Source organism: Lates calcarifer, linkage group LG10, assembly GCF_001640805.2.
Source record: "Lates calcarifer isolate ASB-BC8 linkage group LG10, TLL_Latcal_v3, whole genome shotgun sequence".
NCBI lineage: Eukaryota > Metazoa > Chordata > Actinopteri > Centropomidae > Lates > Lates calcarifer.
The window spans coordinates 4,265,205-4,287,178 of record NC_066842.1 but is presented as its reverse complement, the minus strand read 5'-3'; the positions used below and the strand labels follow the sequence as shown (position 1 = coordinate 4,287,178).

At 41.3% G+C, this 21,974-nt stretch overlaps 4 protein-coding genes and 1 non-coding gene across 8 annotated transcripts; 3 read left to right on the top strand and 2 right to left on the bottom strand.

Annotated features, from left to right (window-relative positions):
* Window positions 1-8,311: 8,311 nt before the first annotated feature.
* On the bottom strand, window positions 8,312-9,285 carry LOC108894910 (tripartite motif-containing protein 66-like). Its single transcript, XM_018693535.2, has 2 exons — window positions 8,603-9,285; window positions 8,312-8,492 (listed from the first exon to the last, which is right to left on the bottom strand). The coding sequence occupies exons 1-2, from the start codon at window positions 8,929-8,931 to the stop codon at window positions 8,312-8,314; spliced, it is 510 nt and encodes a 169-aa protein (XP_018549051.2). The 5' UTR covers window positions 8,932-9,285.
* A 3,369-nt stretch (window positions 9,286-12,654) lies between these two features.
* On the top strand, window positions 12,655-15,973 carry rpl27a (ribosomal protein L27a). Its single transcript, XM_018693558.2, has 5 exons — window positions 12,655-12,858; window positions 13,525-13,588; window positions 13,689-13,764; window positions 14,332-14,506; window positions 15,798-15,973. The coding sequence occupies exons 1-5, from the start codon at window positions 12,655-12,657 to the stop codon at window positions 15,924-15,926; spliced, it is 648 nt and encodes a 215-aa protein (XP_018549074.2). The 3' UTR covers window positions 15,927-15,973.
* On the top strand, window positions 13,965-14,093 carry LOC127142938 (small nucleolar RNA SNORA3/SNORA45 family). Its single transcript, XR_007814048.1, has one exon. It is a non-coding gene; the product is annotated as a small nucleolar RNA SNORA3/SNORA45 family (small nucleolar RNA).
* Window positions 15,974-16,638: 665 nt separating the features above from the next.
* On the top strand, window positions 16,639-18,965 carry akip1 (A kinase (PRKA) interacting protein 1). 4 transcript variants are annotated; one of them, XM_018693555.2, is made up of 6 exons: window positions 16,639-16,792; window positions 17,487-17,679; window positions 17,787-17,861; window positions 17,958-18,077; window positions 18,223-18,321; window positions 18,825-18,965. In XM_018693555.2, the coding sequence occupies exons 2-6, from the start codon at window positions 17,521-17,523 to the stop codon at window positions 18,870-18,872; spliced, it is 501 nt and encodes a 166-aa protein (XP_018549071.1). In that variant the 5' UTR covers window positions 16,639-16,792; window positions 17,487-17,520; the 3' UTR covers window positions 18,873-18,965. The 4 variants fall into 4 exon arrangements, with proteins under 4 accessions (XP_018549071.1, XP_050929127.1, XP_018549070.1 ...); XM_051073170.1 differs by lacking the exon at window positions 18,223-18,321; XM_018693554.2 differs by lacking the exon at window positions 18,825-18,965 and having other exon boundaries at window positions 18,223-18,638.
* On the bottom strand, window positions 18,418-21,929 carry lg10h11orf16 (linkage group 10 C11orf16 homolog). The gene is made up of 8 exons (XM_018693551.2): window positions 21,833-21,929; window positions 20,933-21,147; window positions 20,480-20,842; window positions 20,252-20,379; window positions 19,956-20,109; window positions 19,643-19,874; window positions 19,050-19,563; window positions 18,418-18,932 (listed from the first exon to the last, which is right to left on the bottom strand). Exons 2-7 carry the CDS (start codon window positions 21,035-21,037, stop codon window positions 19,466-19,468), a joined length of 1,080 nt encoding a protein of 359 aa, XP_018549067.1. The 5' UTR covers window positions 21,038-21,147; window positions 21,833-21,929; the 3' UTR covers window positions 18,418-18,932; window positions 19,050-19,465.
* Window positions 21,930-21,974: the final 45 nt, after the last annotated feature.

The following is a 21,974-nucleotide window of genomic DNA, read 5'->3' as shown; positions in this document are numbered from 1 at the left end:
GATGACTTCGGTTGCGCACTTTATCAACTGTACGGTCACAGCTCACCAGGCTGAGGTAATACAGTAAAGTCAAGGCTTTGAGCGCAGGGTAAAAGCAAAGCCATGAGAAGGCCAGTAATAAAAACACTGATTAGAGCATCAGTCATACTCCTGACATCAAACTGAGTCAATTCGGACGAGTAATCCATCTCCTTCAGCTTCGGCCGCCACACAAAATGTGGCACATACAGCCAATAAATCATTCTGCAATTGCTTCAGTTTCACAGACACTAGCACCAGCCAATAAAATAAAAGTAATTTTATTTTTGTCTGTCCTGATCCTCGCACACACATTTGGGCCCATTTCCAAAATGGCTTCACTTGATCTTGTATCTGTTTGCGTGCAAAGTCAGCGACCTTCAATCTTAGCAAAGGCTGTCATGACTTGGCCGCACTCGTCTTGGTGTTAATTACGACACAGTTTTAAGCCTTAATTTTGGGTTGTTTTGGAGTATTTACATAGTTTCTGTATAATTATAGTGGTTGGATTGGAAAACCTCAAAATTCAACATTACCATGGCGAGATCCTTTTAAACATTACAAACGTAAACAAGGCTTTTACAGTTTGGAAATACATTTAAAACACATGTTAGTTGATGCATCAAGAAACCTGTCAATCAGTTTTAGAGTGAAAAATGTTTCCAAATCTCCTTTTTTGGAGTTTGGAGTGTTCCTCTTTGTTGACTTTAGGATCATAGATTTTTATACAGTAAAACAAAAGCAGTGGTGATTCAATCAAAACAGCCCGACCGCATTATGTGCGTCCAAATCTGTTCATAATGCACGGCATGCAGACTGAATGGGCCTTTGAAATGTTTACCAAATTACACTCTTTCCATTCAGTGATGTTTAGATATCATATACCCTGCAAGTCAGCTCGCATGAGGCAAAATAATTGGTACCAGATAACTTTATGTTTTGGGGAGTTCAGCTGAGGACTGAAATCACCAACACGTCACTTAAATTCTTCGACTCGCTCATCAGAACAGAGGGGAATTTTATGAAAAGAGACATTTTGCATATTGGGAAAATATGCTCGTCCCAATCACGCCTAATCCCAAACCATTAAAGTAAGAATTTTAATCAGGCTTCTGCATGTTGAAACGCTCAATGACCTCAATCAGCTGCAAACACTTTGGATCAGAAAACCAATAGCTTTCACCGATGGGAAGATTTTAATACAATTGCATTTCCAGCAAGATTCCTATCGTCAAAACTTTTCAGTGGGCATTCCTGCTGTAATCAGGAAGAACCGGATTCCTGTGTTTCACTTCCAAGGTGATCACACAGTGGAAGACCCAGCCATCCATAGCAGCTTTTAATCAGGCAGAGAGGGAGAAACCATTTGTCCTGAGCTGATCAACACGTGGCTGCAGAGAGGCTTTCACATGGGACGACGTCATGTGCCCAAGAAGCACATTACTCTCACCAGCTGCATGCACACACACACTTACACGAAACTTCAACAAATCAACATCAAAGGGTCACCACAGCACATCAGCAACATCATTACATAATGTCTGTGCACCAGGAATCTGTCTCAGAGGTTTCTGTTTATTCTGTGAAATGAGATTATCTGCCATGTATGACATGGGGAAAAGTTATGTCGGAGTGGAGACTTCCACATGGCTGTTAGCGAAACTGGAGACATCATTTCAAAACTCTAATGGTTACTGTTACTGAATGTCATTGGAATTAGGCGAGTGGCCTAATTTTTTCTCCAGAGATCTTGGAAAAAATGATAATAAACAATGGCAAGGCATGGCTTAGCTTGTTTAGTCTGGTTTTGTTTATTTTCGTTTAGTTCAGAGTCACTTATAATGTCTTTAATTTATCTTAGCAACTCAGTAATGTGATGAAAAACTAAAATAATAATACAAAAATCCCCAGTGTGTACAAAAATAACCATACTGACAGTTAATCTTAGCTTAGCTTAAATCTGTAGCTTGTAGTTCATCTTAGCCTTTAGTTTAACTTAGCTTAGTAAATTAGTGATGAGATGAATACAAAATAATAATACTAAAATGCTTAATGCGTAAAAATTGTACTGTATATTGACAGGATAATTTGTATTGCATTTTTACATCATTTTAGCATACAATTAGCAATCTTAGCTAAGCTTGGTTTAGTTTGTAGCTTAACTCAGCCTTATTAGCTTACTTAGCTTGACTTAATGTAAACTAAATAACAAAAAACTCAGTCTGTAAGAAAATCAAATATATTATCAAGGAAAGTAAATTGGGTAAATTATGTTTAGCTAGTTGTAGCTTAGCTTCATTTGTTTTAGTTGTTTGGTTTAGCCTTAGCCTAGCTTAGTTTACTTTAACTTGACTTAGCTTAGCTGTGTGGCCTTAATGTGTAAAGAAATTACACTAAGATGCACACAATCTGATAACTCATCCTTTTAATTAAAAAAAAAAGCAACATTTGCAAATAATTACCATCTATCCACCAAATATTTACACAGTTTTTTACTGCAGTGTTACGTTATAGTAGGCAGGCAGATTGTGCTCAAATGTAAAATGTGTAAAAGCTTCAGCAGCTGCAGATGATGGAAGAAGTGAATACATGGGGGAGAGGGGGGGTTCACAATTAGACCTATTTATCTTTTTCTGGAAAGCCAAACAGTAAAAACGTTTGATCTTGTTACAGGAAATGATGAGATGTATGGAAAACATGGGCCTAATTTTGAGGTCCTCTCACAGAAAACAGCGCCACTGGCTTGAGATGGCAGCCATCAATCACTTTGACAGAGGTCTCACTTGCTTTTGTTCCAAGAAACTGGAGTTAATGTGACTTTTGTGTTTAAAATTGCACCTTTAAATCCAGCCTGTGATCATCCTGTACTGCCCCGTGCCCTTTGGTTCAGTTGTAGTCATTCATTTCCTTCAGAAATTCTCATAAACATCTTGAACATGTTACTGTACAGAACCATAGTCCTGAGTGTAACAGGCACAGGCGGATTGATGAAGTGCAGAGGCAGCGGCTGTCCGACCCTGCGACTTCCCATGACACCCCTCGTTCTCCATCTTATGTTTGGCCCCCAGGGCCCCTTCTTCTTCTTCTCGTTTCCCCTCCAGTTGTGATTCCCAAATTTGGGCATCAGAGGAGATGTTACAACATGTTTCCATAGCTGGGATGTTGAAATTATGAAGTGAGATGACTGATGGTGCGTCGCTGGTCTTTGAGCTTATTCTATTTTGAGGTTTAAGGCTTTAAAAGCACCCAAATCTCTGTCTTTGGCTCAAAAACATTCTCAGGTTAAATGCAGAACATGATGTGCAACATTATCTTGTCGTTGTGTCCTATCTCTGAGCTTTTGCGCAGAGATACAGTCAGAAATACAGTAAAATATGTCTTTACAGAGTCAGCTTCTTTACTCCTGCTGAGATCAGTTTTCATCATAAAACTTTAGGTGGTACATCTATTTCCAGGAGTGTGTAATAAATTGTCATCTCGGCTCTCAACACTGTCCAGAAAAAACATGCACTTATCCAGCTCCCAGACGTGATAATTCAAGAAAATACGTTTAAATGCAACAACTTATCAAGACTGTAAGTGAGGAAATGAGTCCGGGTGACCCTAAATAACGCAGAGAGCAGCAGCAAATCTTAGCAGCTTTTTGGAGGAGGATTACATCTTAAACAACTGTTCCAAGGAGATGACACTCCCCGTGAGATGAATGAAGAATATCGGTTGTCTAATCGTGGCTAATGCATACTCTTCAGTTCGGTCCAAACATTAGATGTAGGTCTTATCTCAAAAAAGACGTCTGCCTCTGAAGCTGGACGAACTTTGGTGTTTTCCCTCTTTTTGTGTGCATTAGTGATTCAGCTTCAGACAGAGCGAGGGGAGCTGCATGGGGGCTTTTGATGTTCTTAAATGAAACATCTGCACATTACAACACAGGAGAGGAGAAAGAAAGAGCAGACATGTGACTGAGGTTTACTGGACTGAGTAAAGTAGGTTTAAGAGACACAAGCGGGGAGTAAACCTCCCTTTGATAACATCTCACGGTCAATTTCCCCCATTTTATCTTAACATTAGCCACAGGGCTGCTGCTGGCCCTAAACAGCTCCCTCTCATCTTTCTCTGTATGTCTGAAAAATTTTAGATCCTAGTGGACGTACACACAGATCAAAGACACCATATAGTGCTTATGGCCAGACCAGAGTGGGTTTTTATCAGTGGTTGCAACAGATTTTGTCCATTTGAAACCGAATAAGAGCACTCACGGTGCAGCTTTCTTAATAGATTATATTACACAGAAGAGCATTTTGACAGAAGAGTATGAAAGTATGGCGTGACATATCCAAGGCAGTAATTTAGCGCTCTTTTCCGTCTGACAAATGACTGTACACTGAGCCGAATCTTGGATCTTGGACGAACAAAATGTCCTGAAAAGAATATTGTGTTTAAGAGCCGGCAATTTAAAACCACAATCAGAAACTGACGGCGACAACACACACACAGTGAGCAGACCACCAAGAACTGCAGCAGAGTCCAGGAGAAACAAAGGCCTGCAACGTCACAAATCCGCACCAGAATTAATACAGAAAGCAGAGGTTTGTGAGTGGATTTATCCAGAGGTAATTCCAAAGGAAAATGTGGAGAACAGCAACACATCCTCCTTAAAATCATGAATCTGACAGTCAGTTTATATGCTTGAATAGTAAATGTTGACAATGACAAAAAGAATATTTACTCAGTTTCTCATTATAATGTGAAAGTAATGTTCATGTAAGTGTTAGCAGTAAAATATTTGAGTAAAAGGCGACAGAATTCCTCCTGAGAGGTGTTTTAGTTTGTTGAGGCTGGGGATAATCACATATTCTTGTCTATAAATGCATCATATGTTTGAACTTGATGAGACATTTTGTGTGTACAACCTTGATCTTCAAAGTAACTAGCTGTGAAGTAAATGTAGTTGAGTAAAATGGAAATTTTAACTTTAAAGTACAAGATCAAACAGACACAACAGTGAGCGTGTTTCCTGAAAACTTCCTGATCGTAGCTGGAACAAGACACACAGGTGATCACTTTACTAAACGGCTTTTTATTGAAGTGTTTTAACGACAGCGTTCAAGTGTGTGTGTCTCATGTTTGTGAGACACTGTGCATTCCTGCAGTGTGTTACTGTTCATCATCAGCAGCCTCTGAAGTGAAGCCAGGAGGGAAGTTTATTGTGCTTCAGTTGCTTTAATGGAGAACATCCCTGTCACACTGACTGAGAGCCGTGTTACACTAAGTAATTTACATTTCCCCCCATAATCATTCTCCAACACAGGCTGTGAATGTGCATAGTTTTTCAACATTTTCATATTTTTATTCATTTTTAAACTTCAGACGTGTTAAATGTCGTGTTTTCTGAGATCTGGGTTTTATTTTTCATCATAATTTTTAAAGTTTTGTTTCATATTTATTGTTCTTACTAGAAAAGAAAAGATAAAGACACAGTTTTCCCTTAAAAGTTTCACTACAAGTCCAGACCTTTGATTGTATGTTCAAACCACTTGGCTCCTCAGCCTCAGATACAAAGACACCCTCTGGTGGGACTGATGTGTGATAACAGCAAAAGTGTGGAGAAAACATTTACCTCAAAGTCCTGGAAAAATATTTAAAAAGTTTAAAAAAAAACACACACAACATTTAAGAAGCTGACCTCTCTGAAAGTTCATGTTCAAACATGAAAATATTCAGTCCAGATTTGATGAGCTGTTTATAACATGTTTCACAAAAATAAAAATAATGTGATTTATTTGTATCTGATGGATTTCACTCCAAAACAGTAAACAGTATTTATCCCTGTGGGAAAAAATGTTCCTTCCTGAAAATCTGTGAAAATACCTGAAACGTGAACATGACAGACAAGTTGTAACAAGCGTTTCTTCCTGAAAAAATAAAGGATCAAAAATGATCGTTAACTTTTTCAACGATGTAAAAGTTAGAGAAAATATTTTTTCCCACTGAACATGTATCTCTTCTTCCTGTAGTTTTCCTTCCTCTTCCTGTTGAGCCACCGGAGGCGAGCTCTGTCCGTTCTCTCCTGGCTGGCCGACGGGAACGTCCGGTCCGGAAAAATCTCCTTCAGTTTACTCAAGAAAAACACCTCCAGGTTTCGACCGGCCTGAGCCACCTCTGAGTCTGGCTGCACAGCGAAGAGGAAGAAAAGGTTAAAGAGCACAAACATTAGAAGCAGTTTTTCTAGTTTGAGTTAATTGTTGTATTCATTCGAGGATAGCTGGGTTACCTCACCCTAATATAGTGCTTAAAAGTAGCAATACTACAGTGTAGAAATACTCCCTGTAAAATATACTTAAGTAACAGTTCTCAATCTGCAGAATGGTCCATGCTGTTGCTGGATTGTAAATATTGATGTATGCATGTGTAGCATGGTGTAATCTAAAATGTATATCACTTTAATGTCAATTTATCTACTTTATTTACTGCTGGGTAGCTTATGAATTCCCTCCAGTTATCAATAGCATCTTATCTCAACTAAAAACATCATAGATTATTTTCTGATTATATTTAACTAACTAAATTAGGTAAAATAAATAAATAAATAGTGAAGTAAGAGGTAAATTATTTCCTACAAATTGGCAGAAGATGAAAATACTCAAAGTGAAAACATCCCACGTTTCCTTTCGTACTTAGTTAAATTCCTCCACTGGATGTTCTGACATTTTTGTGATAATTAGGGGCAAGATAGTCCATTAAAGTTTTAAGACCAGACTGATAATGTGGTGGTAATGGCCCTACAGAGTGTTAAATGTTTACGTTTTGAATATAAAGTGTAATTTGTTGCTAGTGCAGGTCTGTCAGTCTGTATAACCACTGTAGGATTGATTCAGATAACTCCTGTGATCTCATGACTTTTCATCCAGCGCCTTAAATCTGTCTTACACTGTGGTGTCCATTACATTTCTACTGTGCATACTCAAAACCTGCTTGTCGTCAGTATGCAGTGTGGATTTGAGACGCAGAATATGTTGTTGTAAATTTTAGGATCAAACTCGAGTCAGCGACGTCTGAGATATCACCTGAGATTTAATATTTACCAGCATGAACAAGTGGAAAATACCACAAGTACTGACATGATCCTATCTGGGCCACATGTGGAACTTATCCCCACAGGCTACAGAGTGAAGAAATAATTTAATTACACCAGAAATTAGATTAAACTGGCCAATCCACTCAGATTCCAACATCCTTATAAAGAATAAAAACTTACGTAATTGAAAGTAGCGCAGTTCTTGAACATCAGCAGGACGTCATCGACGAACTGCTCAGCACTGAAGTAGTGCAGGGTGTTGGTCTTGTCCAGTTTCCTGCGGATCACCGACAGGTCGATGGGCCTCTTGATGATCTGGTAGTAGTTTCGGGCCTGGAGCACGTTCACAGAGATTAGATCACCGCAGGAGAGAGTGTTGTCATTGTAACATCAGGGTTTGTTATGAAAGTGAAGTGGAACAGAGTTTTATATGAGGTCAGCAGTGTAAGCCTCCTCCTTTATTAGTGCTGGATGATTTTTAACCCTCTGGTTAAAACTGATCCTGTTTAGTTTATAGCAATAAAACCTTATTTATTATTCATTTAGAGGCAAGCTGGAAAAAAACAGTTGAAAACATAAAACTGAGTCTAATGTAAACGTAAATAAACTGTATTGTAGTTGTATTTGTTACATTTCCTGCTGTATTTCTGTGTATATAAATATTTTTTACAACCTTGAAGTGTTCTATTATAATATTTAGAGTGATTATGTCTAAAGAGTTGTACATTTTGTGGGTATCTGCGTTGTTTTTCTTGTATTTTGGGTGGCTGGTAGCTTTAAAATGAGCAAAAAAATAAGGTAATGAAACTTTAAAAGGCGCTAAACAAAGTGGTGCTAAAGGCTAAATGTATTTTTGATATTTAACATCATGTACGATGGGCTCAGTATTTGTCATGACCACGCTGTGACTGTAACTTTATCTAGTTATTGTGAGATATATTGAGATCTTCAGCACTGCCAGGGTGATTTATATGAAGTGATTTCAGTGAGGGTTGTAGTTCATCTTTTTAATGTAAATCTCTTGGACTGACCAGAGGGCTGACGGGTTCGTGAAACGGAGCGCTGAGCAGGTGACAGTACAACAGCAGAGTCAGCTTCTCACACCTCTGCAGAGGAAAACACACAAACACACTTAAATTGTGATTTTCACCTCCCTCAAAAACAGGAGCTGAACTTCCGCACTGGTTAAATAAAGGTTTGTCAAAATAAAACTTCCTTTTACAAATAGAAGCTTGAGCACAGAAACCAAAGCACTGACTCTGCACCACAGCTCACCCTCTGGTCCTGGTTGGACAGCGTGTACGGAGCTTTGATTCCCCCGCAGGGCTGCATGTTCTCACAGTCGTAGGCCTCCACAGGATCCTGGTCGGACCTGCACAGCGTGCACACCCAGTCGCCTCTGCGGGACACACGGGACTTTCATTACAGGGAGAGATGACATGTGCATCGACTGTGAGTGTGAGTAGACAGCTGAGGTGTACACTGTGTTGGTGTTTGTGCAGTGCTTACAGTGGGAAGCTGATGAGAGGAGGTACATGACAGGCCAGGTGGTAAACTTTAGGACAGCGGTCGCAGCAGAGCAGATCTCCTCCGTTCAGACAAACAGCACAGAAATCTTCACTCTCCGTCTCCTCAGGTCCGTCTCCAGGTTCAGGCCCCTGGACGGATGAGTCGCCCTCCTCCTCCTCCTCCACCTTTAAGCAGCAAAGATCAGGTCTTTGCTCTTCACAGTCCTCTATTTGAACTTCATCCGCTTCACACTTCATTTCACATTCGTCCTCCAGGTGCAGGGATCGATCCTGATCCGTGTCTGGCTCCGGTTCCAGCTTGATCACCATGGTCTGCTCCGCATCTGGGTCCAAATAAAATGTCTCAGAATCCGTTTTCCCATCCGGGTCCCATTCATCACACCCGGAGTCAAACAGGATATAAGGCTGATCCGGATTTGATTCGCAGTCGAAGCCCGAGTCCTGCTCTGGTTCTTCAGAGGGGGAGCTGTCAGGACAGTACGGCTCAGTCCAGGATGTTGGCGTTGTTTCCGGTTGACTGAGATCAGATATCTCTGCTGGTTTAGACTCAGGTGAATCCTCAATGATCTCTAAAATGTCTGCCTCATTTTGACTGAATCCATTCTGTGAGCAGAGATAGGGACACAGAGGTAAAGACAACACAAAAGACAACTCATCTTTCTCTTCACCTCAAATCAGAAACGTCTAAACCTTCATCTCTTTACCTCTTGAGGACGAATTTAGAAACACGTCGCTGTGGAGCTTGGCTTGTGTTTGGCGTGGCAGTCGAACCAGAGACACCACAGGCTGCAGGGATAATAGGGACACAGACTGGAAGTTCAGACGCTCCAGGCTCACTACAGGTATGCAGGAATTACCCAGGATCCTCTGGGCCTCTGGATGAATCCTGTGGAAATAAATGAAGGCCTGGCTGCTTCAGAACAGTAGCACGTCTGGCTCTCTTATTTTGGATAATACACTTGTTCACTTTCTTTCATAGTTAGATTAGAAGGATAGGTGTGTTTAGTTAGGACCTAAGCCTTGGCAGGTGATTAGCGTAGCTTAGCATAAAGACTGGAGGCAGATGGAAACAACTAGCCTGGCTTTGTCCAGAGTTCAAATATACACCCAGCACCTCTCAAAGCGTATTTCCTACAAACATCAAACTATTCCTTTTAAACACATATTTTCCTGTTGTGTTTTTAGGTCAGTATGTTACCCCATACTTTTTTATTTTACCTTATTCTCTTCAGTAAAGCCACGACACCTTCATCACGTTGTCTTTGTCTTTTTTTAGATGGAAGGAGAGGCTGTTTTGTTTTTTCCGTTGCAAAACTGGTTTGACCCCTTTTTCACCTCACAGAGTCCAGAAATGAAGAGCTATATTTTTTTTTTAAAAAAGAGAGAGAGAGAGATTTAGTGTCATTCTGATCGTTCTAATAATCAAATTTTACACCAGTAACTCGTCTCCCACTCTGTCAACACTGTTAATACACATCCAGCTGCTGTTATAACCCTCTCCTCGCTCATTAAAGCCTTTATTTCAGAACTCTCAGTATCTGTATTACGTGGTCTGCCGGGAGTTTTGGCTCCTCTGCTGCGGATGCCGGATCTGGACCAGTCTCAGAAGACACGGCCTCCAGTGCAAGGTGTATTCTACACTCAGCTGCTCGTGGCAACGGGGTGGTTCGCCTTTGGGGGAAGTTGCCATGGCATCTGTGAGGCAGGTCTGCCATTTCCAGGAGATCGGAGCCTCTTGGGGTGAAAAAAGAGAACAGAAAACACCGAAGAAGCCGTCAGTTTGAAGTCTCCTGTGTGCTCAGTGTTTGACGGCAAAATTTGAGAATCAAAACAAACACGAAACTGCCAAAGAAGCAGGAGAAGAAGCAGTAGAGTTACAATTCTAAGACTAATTTGCTCATTTGTCTAAGAAAAAGAACGTCTCTACAGGATAAATGAATGATGGAACACAAAAAAGACACTGTGTACATAATGATTAGACACAAAACATTAAAAACACACAGGAATCAAGTAGAATCATAACTGTGCCTTACCTGTAAGGCAATGATAAAACAAGATGTCTGCTCCAGAAAGGCAGGTGAATGCGTCCTCAGGTGGATGTGAGCTGAGGATGAGAAGGATGGCACCGTTCCATGTGTCCAGTATCAAGGGGGACACGGATGATTTGATTGGTGGAAAGCCTATTAAACCCTCAGCCCCCCCTGACGATTCAGCGCTGCAAGCAAGTGTATCATATTAATTATGCATCAGAACATGTAATGCTTTTGTTTCTGTATTCCCATCATGGTAATACTTTGCTTTAAGTCCCACAATTTAGCATCTAGAAGCACTATACAAATATTTAATGAATGCTTTATAAGATAAGGAGATGTTTAACAATGTATTTTATGTGCATAATACAGCAAAACACAGCTGTAGTAATATAAAATGCTGTATGTCTTCACAGTAAAAATCATAATTGTTGACAAATAAATGTAATAAAATGTCCTTAAAGCTACTTTACATTTACATAATAGTGTGTTATGAACCATTTTAAAATGTCTGTATATTTCTAATAGTTGCTGAACAGGGAGATTTAAAGTTAAGTGTTACCCAGATCCTGTATTTAAGTAAAACTAAACTTTAACTAAAACTCCTGCATTTGAAATCCGTCTTAAATAAAAGTACAGAAGCATTATCATCTAAATGTTCTCTAATTAGTAAAAGTAAAAATATTTGTACTGTATGTAACTGAAATATTAATTTATATGACATTACTAGATAAATAACTGATGCATCTGTGTGTACGCAGCATTTTACTGCAGTAGTTGGTTTTAACTTTAATGTACAGGTATTTTAGTCCAGTGGTTCGGGTTAGGCTCCTCCAAAGAGTCAAAAGATAAATCTGAGATGATTAGAGGGAGAGAAAAGAAGAAAAGCATCATTCTGCTACACAGATTTTCATTCATATTTCTGTGTTTTCTCAAATGTTTGCTTTTTTTAAGGTGAAAAATCTTAATTTCCTTCCTTTCCAGTTCTTTAAATGAATCAACGTGAATCAAGAACAACATAAAGTACAAGTACCTCCAAATTAACTGCAGTATTTGAGTAACTGTACTAAGTTTCTGTATATTCCATCACTGCATTATTTCACACTCATCACCGAGGATTTGAAGTTCAGGCACAAAGCGTATTGAGAGAACAACAGCAACATAACTTACTCATAACTTTAAACATATTAAATAACACAACATTAATTACTCAATTAATTTAAGAAAAACTCTCTTACAGGTTTGATGAAGTTGATCCAGAAGATCCTTTGGTCCTGCTGTAGGAGTTTGTCTTGTCTGACAAACAGAGTTCACGCCTGTTAATCCTGACCAATGACATGTTACAGGGTGTAAAGTTGACTTAAGCTTTGAATAACAGACCTACTGTATGTAAATCTACCTTCACCTGATAGCATGGAAAAGTGTCTTAGTCTACACTCACTCTGGGTTTATCATCACTACAAAATATGTCACTGATAATTTACTGTCCTCCTCAGAATTAAAACAACTTTTTTTTTTTTTATCTCTGCACCAACTGAAAAAGCTGCTTCCATAAAACATTCACTAAAGCAGGGTAAAAATCCCCCTGTGCAACTTATTGGTGTCAATGGAAGAAAATAACCAATCCAATGACTGGAAAGTCGTCATACATGCAGGATGTTGTGCACAAAATCTACTCAGGCTACATTACAGGGGATTTGATATCTCCTTTGTTTGGGTTCCTGCTCCTGTAGCAGTGGAAGAAAATGAGAAGGTAGACATATATTGACAAAACAATCATTAAAACTACAATTAATATGTCTAAAGCCTAAAGGAAAAAATGGCAATTACCCACCTGAGAACAGGACATACAGGTTAAAATCAAACACTCCACAAAATACTGATAGATACCATCTCTTTTACTAATAAATTGCAACAGGTATGATGAAGAAAGAGAGTTACTATCAGTACTAAATGATGAAATAAACAATATTACACACTGAAATCTGCGAGTGAAGACATTATGGAGGGCAGCCTTTTACTTAATTACTTAAAAGTACCAAGAATAACAGAGTCTTCTTCTTCTTCTTCTTCTTCTTCTTCTTCTTCACACTTCATACTCCAGTCCTGTAGGTGCCGGTATTGCAGCTGTAAGCCGGGACCCAAATCTCGCACAAAACCGCGTGACTTCCAAATCCCGTTCCTCTTTCAACTATCCTCCAAGATGGTAGGTGCTAACACGAAACCCTGAGCACTGAAATAGAGTTAAATCTGTGGCCATCCTTGTTTGTTCATACAGAAAATGTACCATCCGATGGCGATTTATTGTGCACTCATGTCTTACGAGCAACTACTGGCCGTTATTGCGGTTATTTGTTGACATATCAGGAATTTGTGAGCGGTTCACAGAGAGATCGCTCGGCCCTCGGCTGCAGCAGTTAACCTGCAGTTTCTTTCTAGTTATTTGCGTGATTTTACACAAAGACAGAACCTCCATAGTCTTAATAAATATGACACATAATTAGTACTTAACGCTGCTAAACTGACCGGGAGTGTTGTGTTTAACCGGTTCTGATTGCCGGTTAACGCAGGTAATTTAGCATTAGCTTCCGATGATGCTAGGCAGCATGTAAGTAGCCGGGGACGTTGGATGGACCAGGTTGAGACCGTTTTAAGAAAACGTGCCTCTTGTGTCCCGTTTTTAATTTATAATCTTTGCAGATATGTGGACAAAGTTGACGGGCTGCCATGCCTGCCGTTATACAGAGATTAGAAGTTATTGTAGCTCACTTAAATGTAGCTAGTCGGTTAGCTTCAGGTGCGAAGACTCAGAGCAATGAGCGTTGAACTTATTAATACTAATAATTAATGGTGGTCAATTTTTTTTTAACAGCCAACCAAGAAGACCAAGACCAGGAAGCTCCGAGGACACGTCAGCCACGGACATGGTCGCGTCGGTGAGTATAAACATACCTATAGACTTGCCTATGTGATGAGTGTTTTTAATCAACGTGTAACTTTGATACATGCTGAACATGAGCTTGTCCTCCCCAACAGGCAAGCACAGAAAGCATCCTGGAGGTCGTGGTAATGCTGGTGGTATGCATCACCACAGAATCAACTTCGACAAATAGTAAGTGCTGCTGAATGTGCTGGGGATGGGGTGGTTGGTGTTGCATTGGAGCAAAGTGAGGGGTGTTTTTCTACACAGTGATTCTGACATAGTACACATGGACAGTTGTATTTGTGTTATTCTTTAAGTAAGTAAGCCTGGCCTTGTATCTTATGTCCGTATCCCTGCTGGTGAGTTAGTCTAAGGTTAATGTTTTCGTCCTAGAGACTAGAGTCTCATCTTGACACAAATCATTGTCTTGGTGTGCTTGAGTCCTCTTAGAGTGAAGACTGGTCCTATTCACCGACTGGCTCTTTGTAGGCCAGTCAGCCACATGGGCAGTTACAAAGCTTTTGTCGTGCCTTGGTCTGACTCTGCTGTCACTGGACTCATGTTGTGTTTATATCACATCAGAATTAAAGTTCATTTCTTTCTCATAGAGGTTTTAATTTAGAGTATTATACTGTTAACTGGCAGTGTCTGTTGTTATACACACTGGATAAGCTCATACAGTGTTACACAGTGAGGTTCCCACTCAGCTTAGACTGCCCTAAATCTTACATCTGTCTCTCCCGTGTTTGTCCTCAGCCATCCGGGGTACTTCGGTAAGGTGGGTATGAGACATTACCACCTGAAGAGGAACACAGCCCACTGCCCCACCATCAACCTGGACAAGCTGTGGACTCTGGTTAGCGAGCAGACCAGGCTCAACTACGGCAAGAAGCCTGACGGTCCCGCCCCCATCATCGATGCTGTGCGCGCTGTAAGTGTTGGTCAATATTTTAATTACTGATCAAATGTCTTGTCTCCAGCCCTCATTACTGGTTAACCTGGATGTCCAATATGCTGCATATCTTCCACATAAGAACAATACGCTGATGTATTGGGCTATGCAGTACTTTTTTTTTAAAGAGCTGTGTTTTTCTTCACACTGAAAATATGAACATAGACGTTGCAGTAAAACTTTGAAGAGATGTCAGTTGAGGGTTGGAAACACATCTACATTTGGGGCATATGTAGTGACCCAATATACATTTTTAATATCTTATTCACAGTCTAACCCTAATGAGTTTTCCAAGGTTGAGAATAGGTTGGACTTTCCCAGCATAGGTAAATGAAAATAGTCAATCAAAATTATTTAGTGACAAAAATACCTTGAAATAAATGTCATCTGTTTGTTGATTCTTGTCTTAAACAGCTGTAGGAACAAAACAAGACACTGGGTTTAGTTGTAGCTGACTTATTGGAGCCTTTTCTCAAACAGCAACGTCTCAGACGTCCTGTGCTCACTGGTGGTGTCAGATTTTTTCACTTAACTGAACAAAGCCCAGGCAAAGCAGGGGCTTGTGACTGTAGGTGGTGTGTTTGGTAGATACATTGATAAGTCAGCTTTATTTTTGATGGACTACATTTCCTTGGTGTCAGTCCTATCCTGCATTTCTCTTAGAACTGGGTGTATTGTTTTCAGTGGTCACATCTCTGATAGGCAGCAAGTGTATTTCCCAGGTTTTAGATTCCTGCTTTCTTCATGAATTTCTCATTTTCTGTTAGGGTTACAGCTAACGCTCATTTTATCATTGGTTAGTCTGTTTATTTTCTTGATTAGTTTTTGTCACACAGCCCAAACGGACGTCTTTAAAACTAGACTGAAATGTTTTGAGTCCACACTTGTAGTAAAATCTCATAACAAATACAATCAGGAGATTTTTGGTAATGTCTCACAAACGCTGAGCTGTCTGAAAATGAACTGCTGAACATTGTGTTGGATATATTTGTAGAATGTACCTAGTGCTGTGCTCTGTGACTTCTTATTAACACCAGTGTTAATGTTAAGATTATGGGCTTTGTTTTCCTTTGCCTCTAATTTCAGGCTTTTGAGCAAATCAATTTTACAGAGAATGTCATGTAAATTGTCATTTCCTCTTTGTCATGGTCAAATATTGCAACTTGAGCCACAGTGTTCTGTTTGTACATGGAAGCAGTTCAGCAGCATTTTGTCAGATGAAAACGTGTTTGTTAAAATGCAGTGCACTGACATATCTTTCACCTTACAGGGCTACTACAAAGTCCTGGGCAAAGGCAAGCTGCCCAAGCAGCCTGTGATCGTCAAGGCCAAGTTCTTCAGCCGACGGGCCGAGGAGAAGATCAAGGCAGTGGGAGGAGCCTGCGTGCTGATGGCATAAAGATCCTGTCAGTGTGTTTTTGCAAAAATAAACTGTGTAAATGGGAACTACGTGTTTGTCCTGTCTGATTTTAATGGATGTACTTCAAAAAGATTATTATTACCTTGTTGTGGGCCAGCTTCAGCCATAAATTTGGACTCAACTGACTGTTAATAGAGGTTTATTGAAGTGTTTTTTTAAAAGTCCTGAATCTGACATTGAAGTGTTGAAAACTGGAAAGAGCAGAAACACCTGAAGGGAAGGAGTAAATATTTTCTGCATTTTGTTTTTGGCCAGTAAGCCAGCACTAGTTCTCAAACTAAATGTCCTGTGGCCCTGTCAAAAACTGAACTTTCATCAGTTAACACAGGCTGAGTGTCTAAGAGCACTGATTTCTTTTTCCAGATTTTTAAAATACTTAGACTGTAGATCTAAACTGTTCAGGATTTCTGCAAGAATCAAGCAATAATGAGAGTAAAATAAACATAGACCTACTTAGTGTGTTTATTTTGCTCAGCAACATTATTACAAATGAAATGCTATGTTTTAATGTCATTTTATGAACCACTGAGTGTCCCAGCTCTTAGGTTGGAGGGATGTGTATAAGGTTACCACCAGACATTTACACTATTCTCCTGAAAGTGGTCATGAAACCTGCCGGTTTACTTGAAACTTATTAGAAAGTGATGATCGACATAATTGCAAATCATTATAACTCATCAAAGTATCTCCACGTGATTTTAGGTGCCTGAGCCCTGCATACAGGGGGCGGAGTTTAGCATGCAGGATTTCCTGTCCTGTCAATTGAAAACAGCACGCGCACGGCTGTGTGTGGAAGCAGGACTTGGCAAACGTAATGTGGAAAATGTGAGGACTCCACGCTAAAGGTAACTGAAAGAAGAAGCGCGGGTTGCTCCCAAAACTTTGTGCCCATGTATCTGTGTACTAGTCGATCTTCGTAGCTTTCCCTGAACGCATCGAACAGGTAAACAAGTAAATAATCTTCTCATTCGCTGACGCAGCGCATAGAATGTTGAGGTTAATGTGACGCGTGCAGTTGGAATTGTGTGACGTTTCGACGTTTTAGTTGCGCTCGTGCCACAACGGTCAGCTTTGCGAAAGGAAGTGAGTACACAGAAAAAGTGACAAAGTAGCCGCTTTCTAGTGTAGCTAATGGGGCGTTAATCTTGGCGCATGCGCTGTTTACCTCGATTCTATGGTGCATTCACGTCTTCTGTTAATTGCCGACGTTTAAAGCTTCTAATATTGATATAACTGATTGGACACCAACATTAGAGAAGCTTTAGACCTAAATTAGCTCGGTTAGGTCTTTGTGAATTAGCTAAACCATCAAACTGTGGTTAGATTCTAAGAAGGAATACATATAGAGCTACAGTCAACATATAAACCACAATATTTCATTTGAGAAGCTGTAACCACTATTTGCTTAAAAAGCAGCAGATAATAGCAGATAATCAAAATTATCATTGATTATATTTCAGTAATCATTCAAACTTTACATCAGAGCATTAGAAAAGACAATAAAACTCTGATTGTTTGCTCTCTGCTTCCTCCTCTCAGGTGAAGGTCACCTGAGTTTTTACTTGACTTGTTCATGGCAAGCCACGCCTGGCTGGAGTCTTCCCTGTGCCGCTCTGCCAGTTTGGGCCTGGAGGTGCTGGAGCGGGCCTCCAGGCGTAGAGTAGACTGGGCCAGCGCTGGTGCATCCCAGACTTCCACTAGTACAGATGAAGACACACAAATACCTGTTAAGGTGCTTGCACGTTTTCCACTGTGATTTTGAATGATTGTGCCTTGACTGGGTTTCATTTTAGTTCACTTTCTCTTGAGTCATGCCCCTTTTTTATGTTGCTTTTTCAGAGAGCCCACAGAGAGCTCAACGAAGCTTTTGCCACTATCGCAAACTTCATGGCACAGACAACATATCAGTGCAAGGTCAGTGGTTATTTTTGAGGCGTTAGCCTTCACCCAGTTGTGTGTTCTCAGCCAGGGACTAGGAGGACTAAAATATAAATTTTGTCTGTTTTTCAGAGGTACTATGAATCAGGCTGTTGCACTGAGCCCACTGAAATGGAGAGAAAGCATGTATCCAGGTTCCACACTCGACCAGCCGCTGGGAAGACAACACCTGCACCGTCAACCAGGAAACATGTAAGAGCTTTGTGCAACAGAAAATGCTAATGTCTGCTGCCGAAACTTCACAGTTCCACATCAGCTTCACTCCGCAAATCCTGTGAGGATGGCTCTGTGGGACTAAAATAAGTGAAATCTTTAAAAATTCGAGTCTTGTTTTCAGCGTCGCGTGTCGGCAACGGGTGAAGATTTCTACGTCGAGGTTTCACCTGGAACGTACGCCATCACTGCCACCATGCCGGAGTCACAGCAGACTCAGCTGGTTAGTGTCAAAGCTGGAGAGAGCATCAGCCTCACCTTTAACTTCTGACCAAACCCTTAACCTTCAGTAACAGAACTGACCGGTGCTGATGCTGTGTGTTTTATGTAATGTGTGTTTTATTGCCTGCTTTACACTGGGTTTACATTATCAAAATGTTTTATTTCCTGCACAAAGAGAAGCCATAATTTTATTGCATTTTACTTGAGTATTATTATATAGACTGTATTGCAATTAGTACATCATGTAATGCACTTAACTGTATTTTTACCTGCACTAATGCCATATCAGTGTATTAAAATAAAGTGTTTTTTATTGAATGTTTTATTTGTTTGTTTTTACCAACTTCATAGACACTCGGCTGAGTTTTATAATCTGTGCACTGACATATTATGTGTTAACAGTAGCAGCAATGTTTCCAGAAAAAGGCCGCAGTCCTACAGGTGGTTGAGGTTTGAAGTTGGTTGCTCCTAAAACATCTCTGATGTTCGCTCTCCTTCCTTTAGCGTCTGGCAGCGACTGAAACAGAGAGCTGTGATTTGGCGAGGCGCTGATCTGCAGGACAGGGAAGCTGAACCTCACAGGTTGTGAGGTCCTCCTGGAAACTGCACTCCCTGCAGATGAAAATAAAAACATATAAGCATGAACAGATCTCCTGCATCTTAAATTATGTTACTTTACACTGTCACAGCTTTGCTCTGTGCAACCATGATGAAATGTGTGTTTCCCACCTGGCTGTCTGTGCTGAGGCTCCGGCCCAGTCCTCTTCCAGTACCTCCAGGGAGGACGTTGTTGTTTACTCCTCAGCTTCACTGCAGAAGAAAACATTCCACTGGTGTCATCGTCAGAAAGAGATGAAGAGGAAGAGGAGGGCACCTCAGGGTCGCTCTTCCTCATGTCTGTATTGTTCTTATCCACCTGCTTCTCTCGCTCTGCCCCAGTGAATCCATCTATTCCTCCGAGGCTGGACCTACAACTGGGTGGAAGTGTGCAGGGCCAGTGGTTTGTGACTGAACAGCAGCAAGGTGTAGATGCTGAGCAGGTGGTGCAGAACAGCTGGGGAGCGCAGGAGGAGCTGTGAGCACAAAGCCAGCTACAGTGTTGACTGGGAGCTGGTGTTGGGATCTGGAGCTCCCTGACTATCCTGTCATAGTGAGGTGGCGAAAATGGGTAAAACCAGGCTGACAGGAACCAGAGACACACGGCCGTTCCACATCAGCACCCGGAGACTCGTAACACCATCAGCTGCAGGGAAGAAGAGATATTAGAGTGATCTACTGAGGTGATATTTCATTCCCCACCTCCACCTGTAATCACTTTGTACCTCCAAAACCATCTCTGCGCTCTGTGGCAGCCATCACTCTCCCCGGACCGTATCTCCTCAGGTCTGGTTCCCATGGCGACAGGACAGCATCCCCAGGTAGCAGACAGCGTGTATGGTCCCTGACATGGTTCACCATGTCCAGGGAGCAAACCAGCTGCCTCTGGGAGGAGACGAGCCCCAGGACAGCGCCTGGTGAATGGTCAAAGTCGACTACCCAGACTCCTGCGCGGCCCTGAGTTTGGACACGTGGGAACAAGATGTTGTCATCCTTAATATATCCAAATAATTAATGACCCTAACTGTGTGTAATCACCTGGACTTGCTGCATGACGGTGCCCAGGTAATATAAGCCGTCCACCTCCCTCCTGGCCAGAACACGGCATCCAGGGAAAAACTCTGCTCCGCCCAGGGTTCGTCCAGACAGCACACAGGAAGTAAACGGGCGGAGAGGATGATCCAGACTGCACCTGAGTGGCCAGGGAACATCTGACATGTTACACATATTCAGCACAGGTACGTCACTCTGCTTAAGATTATATCCACATCCTGATATGTATGTATGATATTTAAGTCCTGATTGACAGATGTTGACAGATACTCTCAACCAACCGGAGCAGAGGTGAAGACGTGTTGTGCTGCGGGATCAGGACTGAAGCGGACGGACAGCAATACTTGACTGGAGAGACTTGATTGATTGGCACTGATGACTGGCTCTCAGCAACATGCAGAGGAATCACCTGGCAGTAAACACACAGCATGAGGGTGATAGGAAAAAAGAGAAAAAGTTTTTTTCTTCTTGAGTCCAAGTCATCCAGTACCCATCAATTTCAGTCATACCTTCCCCAGTTTCCCATTCAAAATGTCTGTAATCACATAACAGCTCCCTCTTGTGGCCTGAGTCAGACACTGCAGGTAATCCCTGGTGTTGCTGTCCAGCTGACCACCTGAGTCCTGCAGGTAGAGGACGTTCACAGGCCTCCCGGCTGCCAGGGCGGGCAGGGCTCTCAGCACGGCCTCCTGCTGGTCCGGAAGGTCGACAGTGAGCAGGTGGACGGCGTGACAGGCCGGGTCAGCGAGGGCCAAGCTCAGGGCGGCCAGGAGATCCCTGCCGGGGCTGCAGCTGATGGAGTGGATCCAAGACAGGGCTGTGTACACTGTGTCAGGAGCACAGGGAAGCATGTGGTGGGACCAGTGGTTCACCTGCAAAGTGGAAAAGAGAAAATCAGTCTCAAGGTAAAAGTGCTACACAGTTAAAGTAAAAAAAGCAACTTCTAAAGAGAGAAACCTCACCTTGTTTGAGAACGTCATGATGTTGAAGAGCGAGTCCCTGAATGAAGCTTTAGTCAGCAGAGTCTGGATCAGCAGGCGTTTCACTGACCCCAGAACAGCTCTCATGCTTTCCGAGCTGTCCAGGACAAAAGTGATGTTGCAGCTTTGTTTGCCCAGAAGCAGCGGGATGAGTGCAGCCTCAGGAGGCCGCCATCTGTCTGGATGTCATCCTAATACTGTCATAATGTGAAGGAATGACACCGTTTACTGCGATTTTTAGTGGTTTTACATCATTTGATAGTTGAGAGTAACACAAAACGAGACAACAGGGATACAAAAAAAAACAGTTTTAAAGAATATATTAATCTCTGTTCTAAATACATAAGTCACAAAGCCCATGTTTTTTAATCATTATTTAATTTTTTTATTGACGTTAAATAGCTTTCTGTTGCTTTTATATTGTTGTTTTTCTTATTGTGGTTGTGTTAAAAATGCATTAATTTCATTTTTTTGTAACTTTGCAGTGGTGGACGAAGTACTCAGATATTTTTATTTAAGTAAATGTGGCAATTATTAATCTGAATCTACAAAGTTACTCAAAGGGGGGCAGATAAATGTAATGGAGTAAAAAATGACTCTCTGAATCGTTGTGTAGTAGCAGTATAAAGTATTAGAAAATGGAAATGTTCAAGTGAAGTACTCTAAAACTGAAGCCAACTGGCCAAACATGTATCCAGGAATGTGCTCAGAAATTCAGAATTTCTCCACCTCTGACTGACAATAACAGGAAACACAGTCACTGTGTTTATGTTCTGTCACTGGGAACAAAACAGACAACGAAGGAAGCAGCTGAACACACGACTCCTCTTGTTATTTACTCTGAATTTAAAGAGATAAACAGTAAAAGACTCAGAACTTTACCTCTGTTTTTTTTCTGCTGTCCACAGTCAGCTGCAGACGACAGCCTCACCTCGTTGTTGATGTTGGTTTCCATGGAGACGTGTTCAGCACTGAGTCAGTCTTCCTCACGGCTGCTGGAGGGGCTGTTCACCTGCCAATCACC

Coding starts and splice junctions, on each gene's coding strand:
- rpl27a (XM_018693558.2), top strand. CDS start 12,655: ATGGAGGGCAGCCTTTTACTTAATTACTTAAAAGTACCAAGAATAACA. Junction 13,589..13,688: donor CCACGGACATGGTCGCGTCG/GTGAGTATAAAC, acceptor CCTCCCCAACAG/GCAAGCACAGAAAGCATCCT. Junction 14,507..15,797: donor TCATCGATGCTGTGCGCGCT/GTAAGTGTTGGT, acceptor TTCACCTTACAG/GGCTACTACAAAGTCCTGGG.
- akip1 (XM_018693555.2), top strand. CDS start 17,521: ATGGCAAGCCACGCCTGGCTGGAGTCTTCCCTGTGCCGCTCTGCCAGT. Junction 17,680..17,786: donor ACACACAAATACCTGTTAAG/GTGCTTGCACGT, acceptor TTGCTTTTTCAG/AGAGCCCACAGAGAGCTCAA. Junction 18,322..18,824: donor AGTCACAGCAGACTCAGCTG/GTTAGTGTCAAA, acceptor TCCTTCCTTTAG/CGTCTGGCAGCGACTGAAAC.
- lg10h11orf16 (XM_018693551.2), bottom strand. CDS start 21,037: ATGAGAGCTGTTCTGGGGTCAGTGAAACGCCTGCTGATCCAGACTCTG. Junction 20,380..20,479: donor TGAATGGGAAACTGGGGAAG/GTATGACTGAAA, acceptor GTTTACTGCCAG/GTGATTCCTCTGCATGTTGC. Junction 20,110..20,251: donor ACGTCTTCACCTCTGCTCCG/GTTGGTTGAGAG, acceptor CTGGCCACTCAG/GTGCAGTCTGGATCATCCTC.
- LOC108894910 (XM_018693535.2), bottom strand. CDS start 8,931: ATGGTGATCAAGCTGGAACCGGAGCCAGACACGGATCAGGATCGATCC. Junction 8,493..8,602: donor CCTCTCATCAGCTTCCCACT/GTAAGCACTGCA, acceptor TGTGTCCCGCAG/AGGCGACTGGGTGTGCACGC.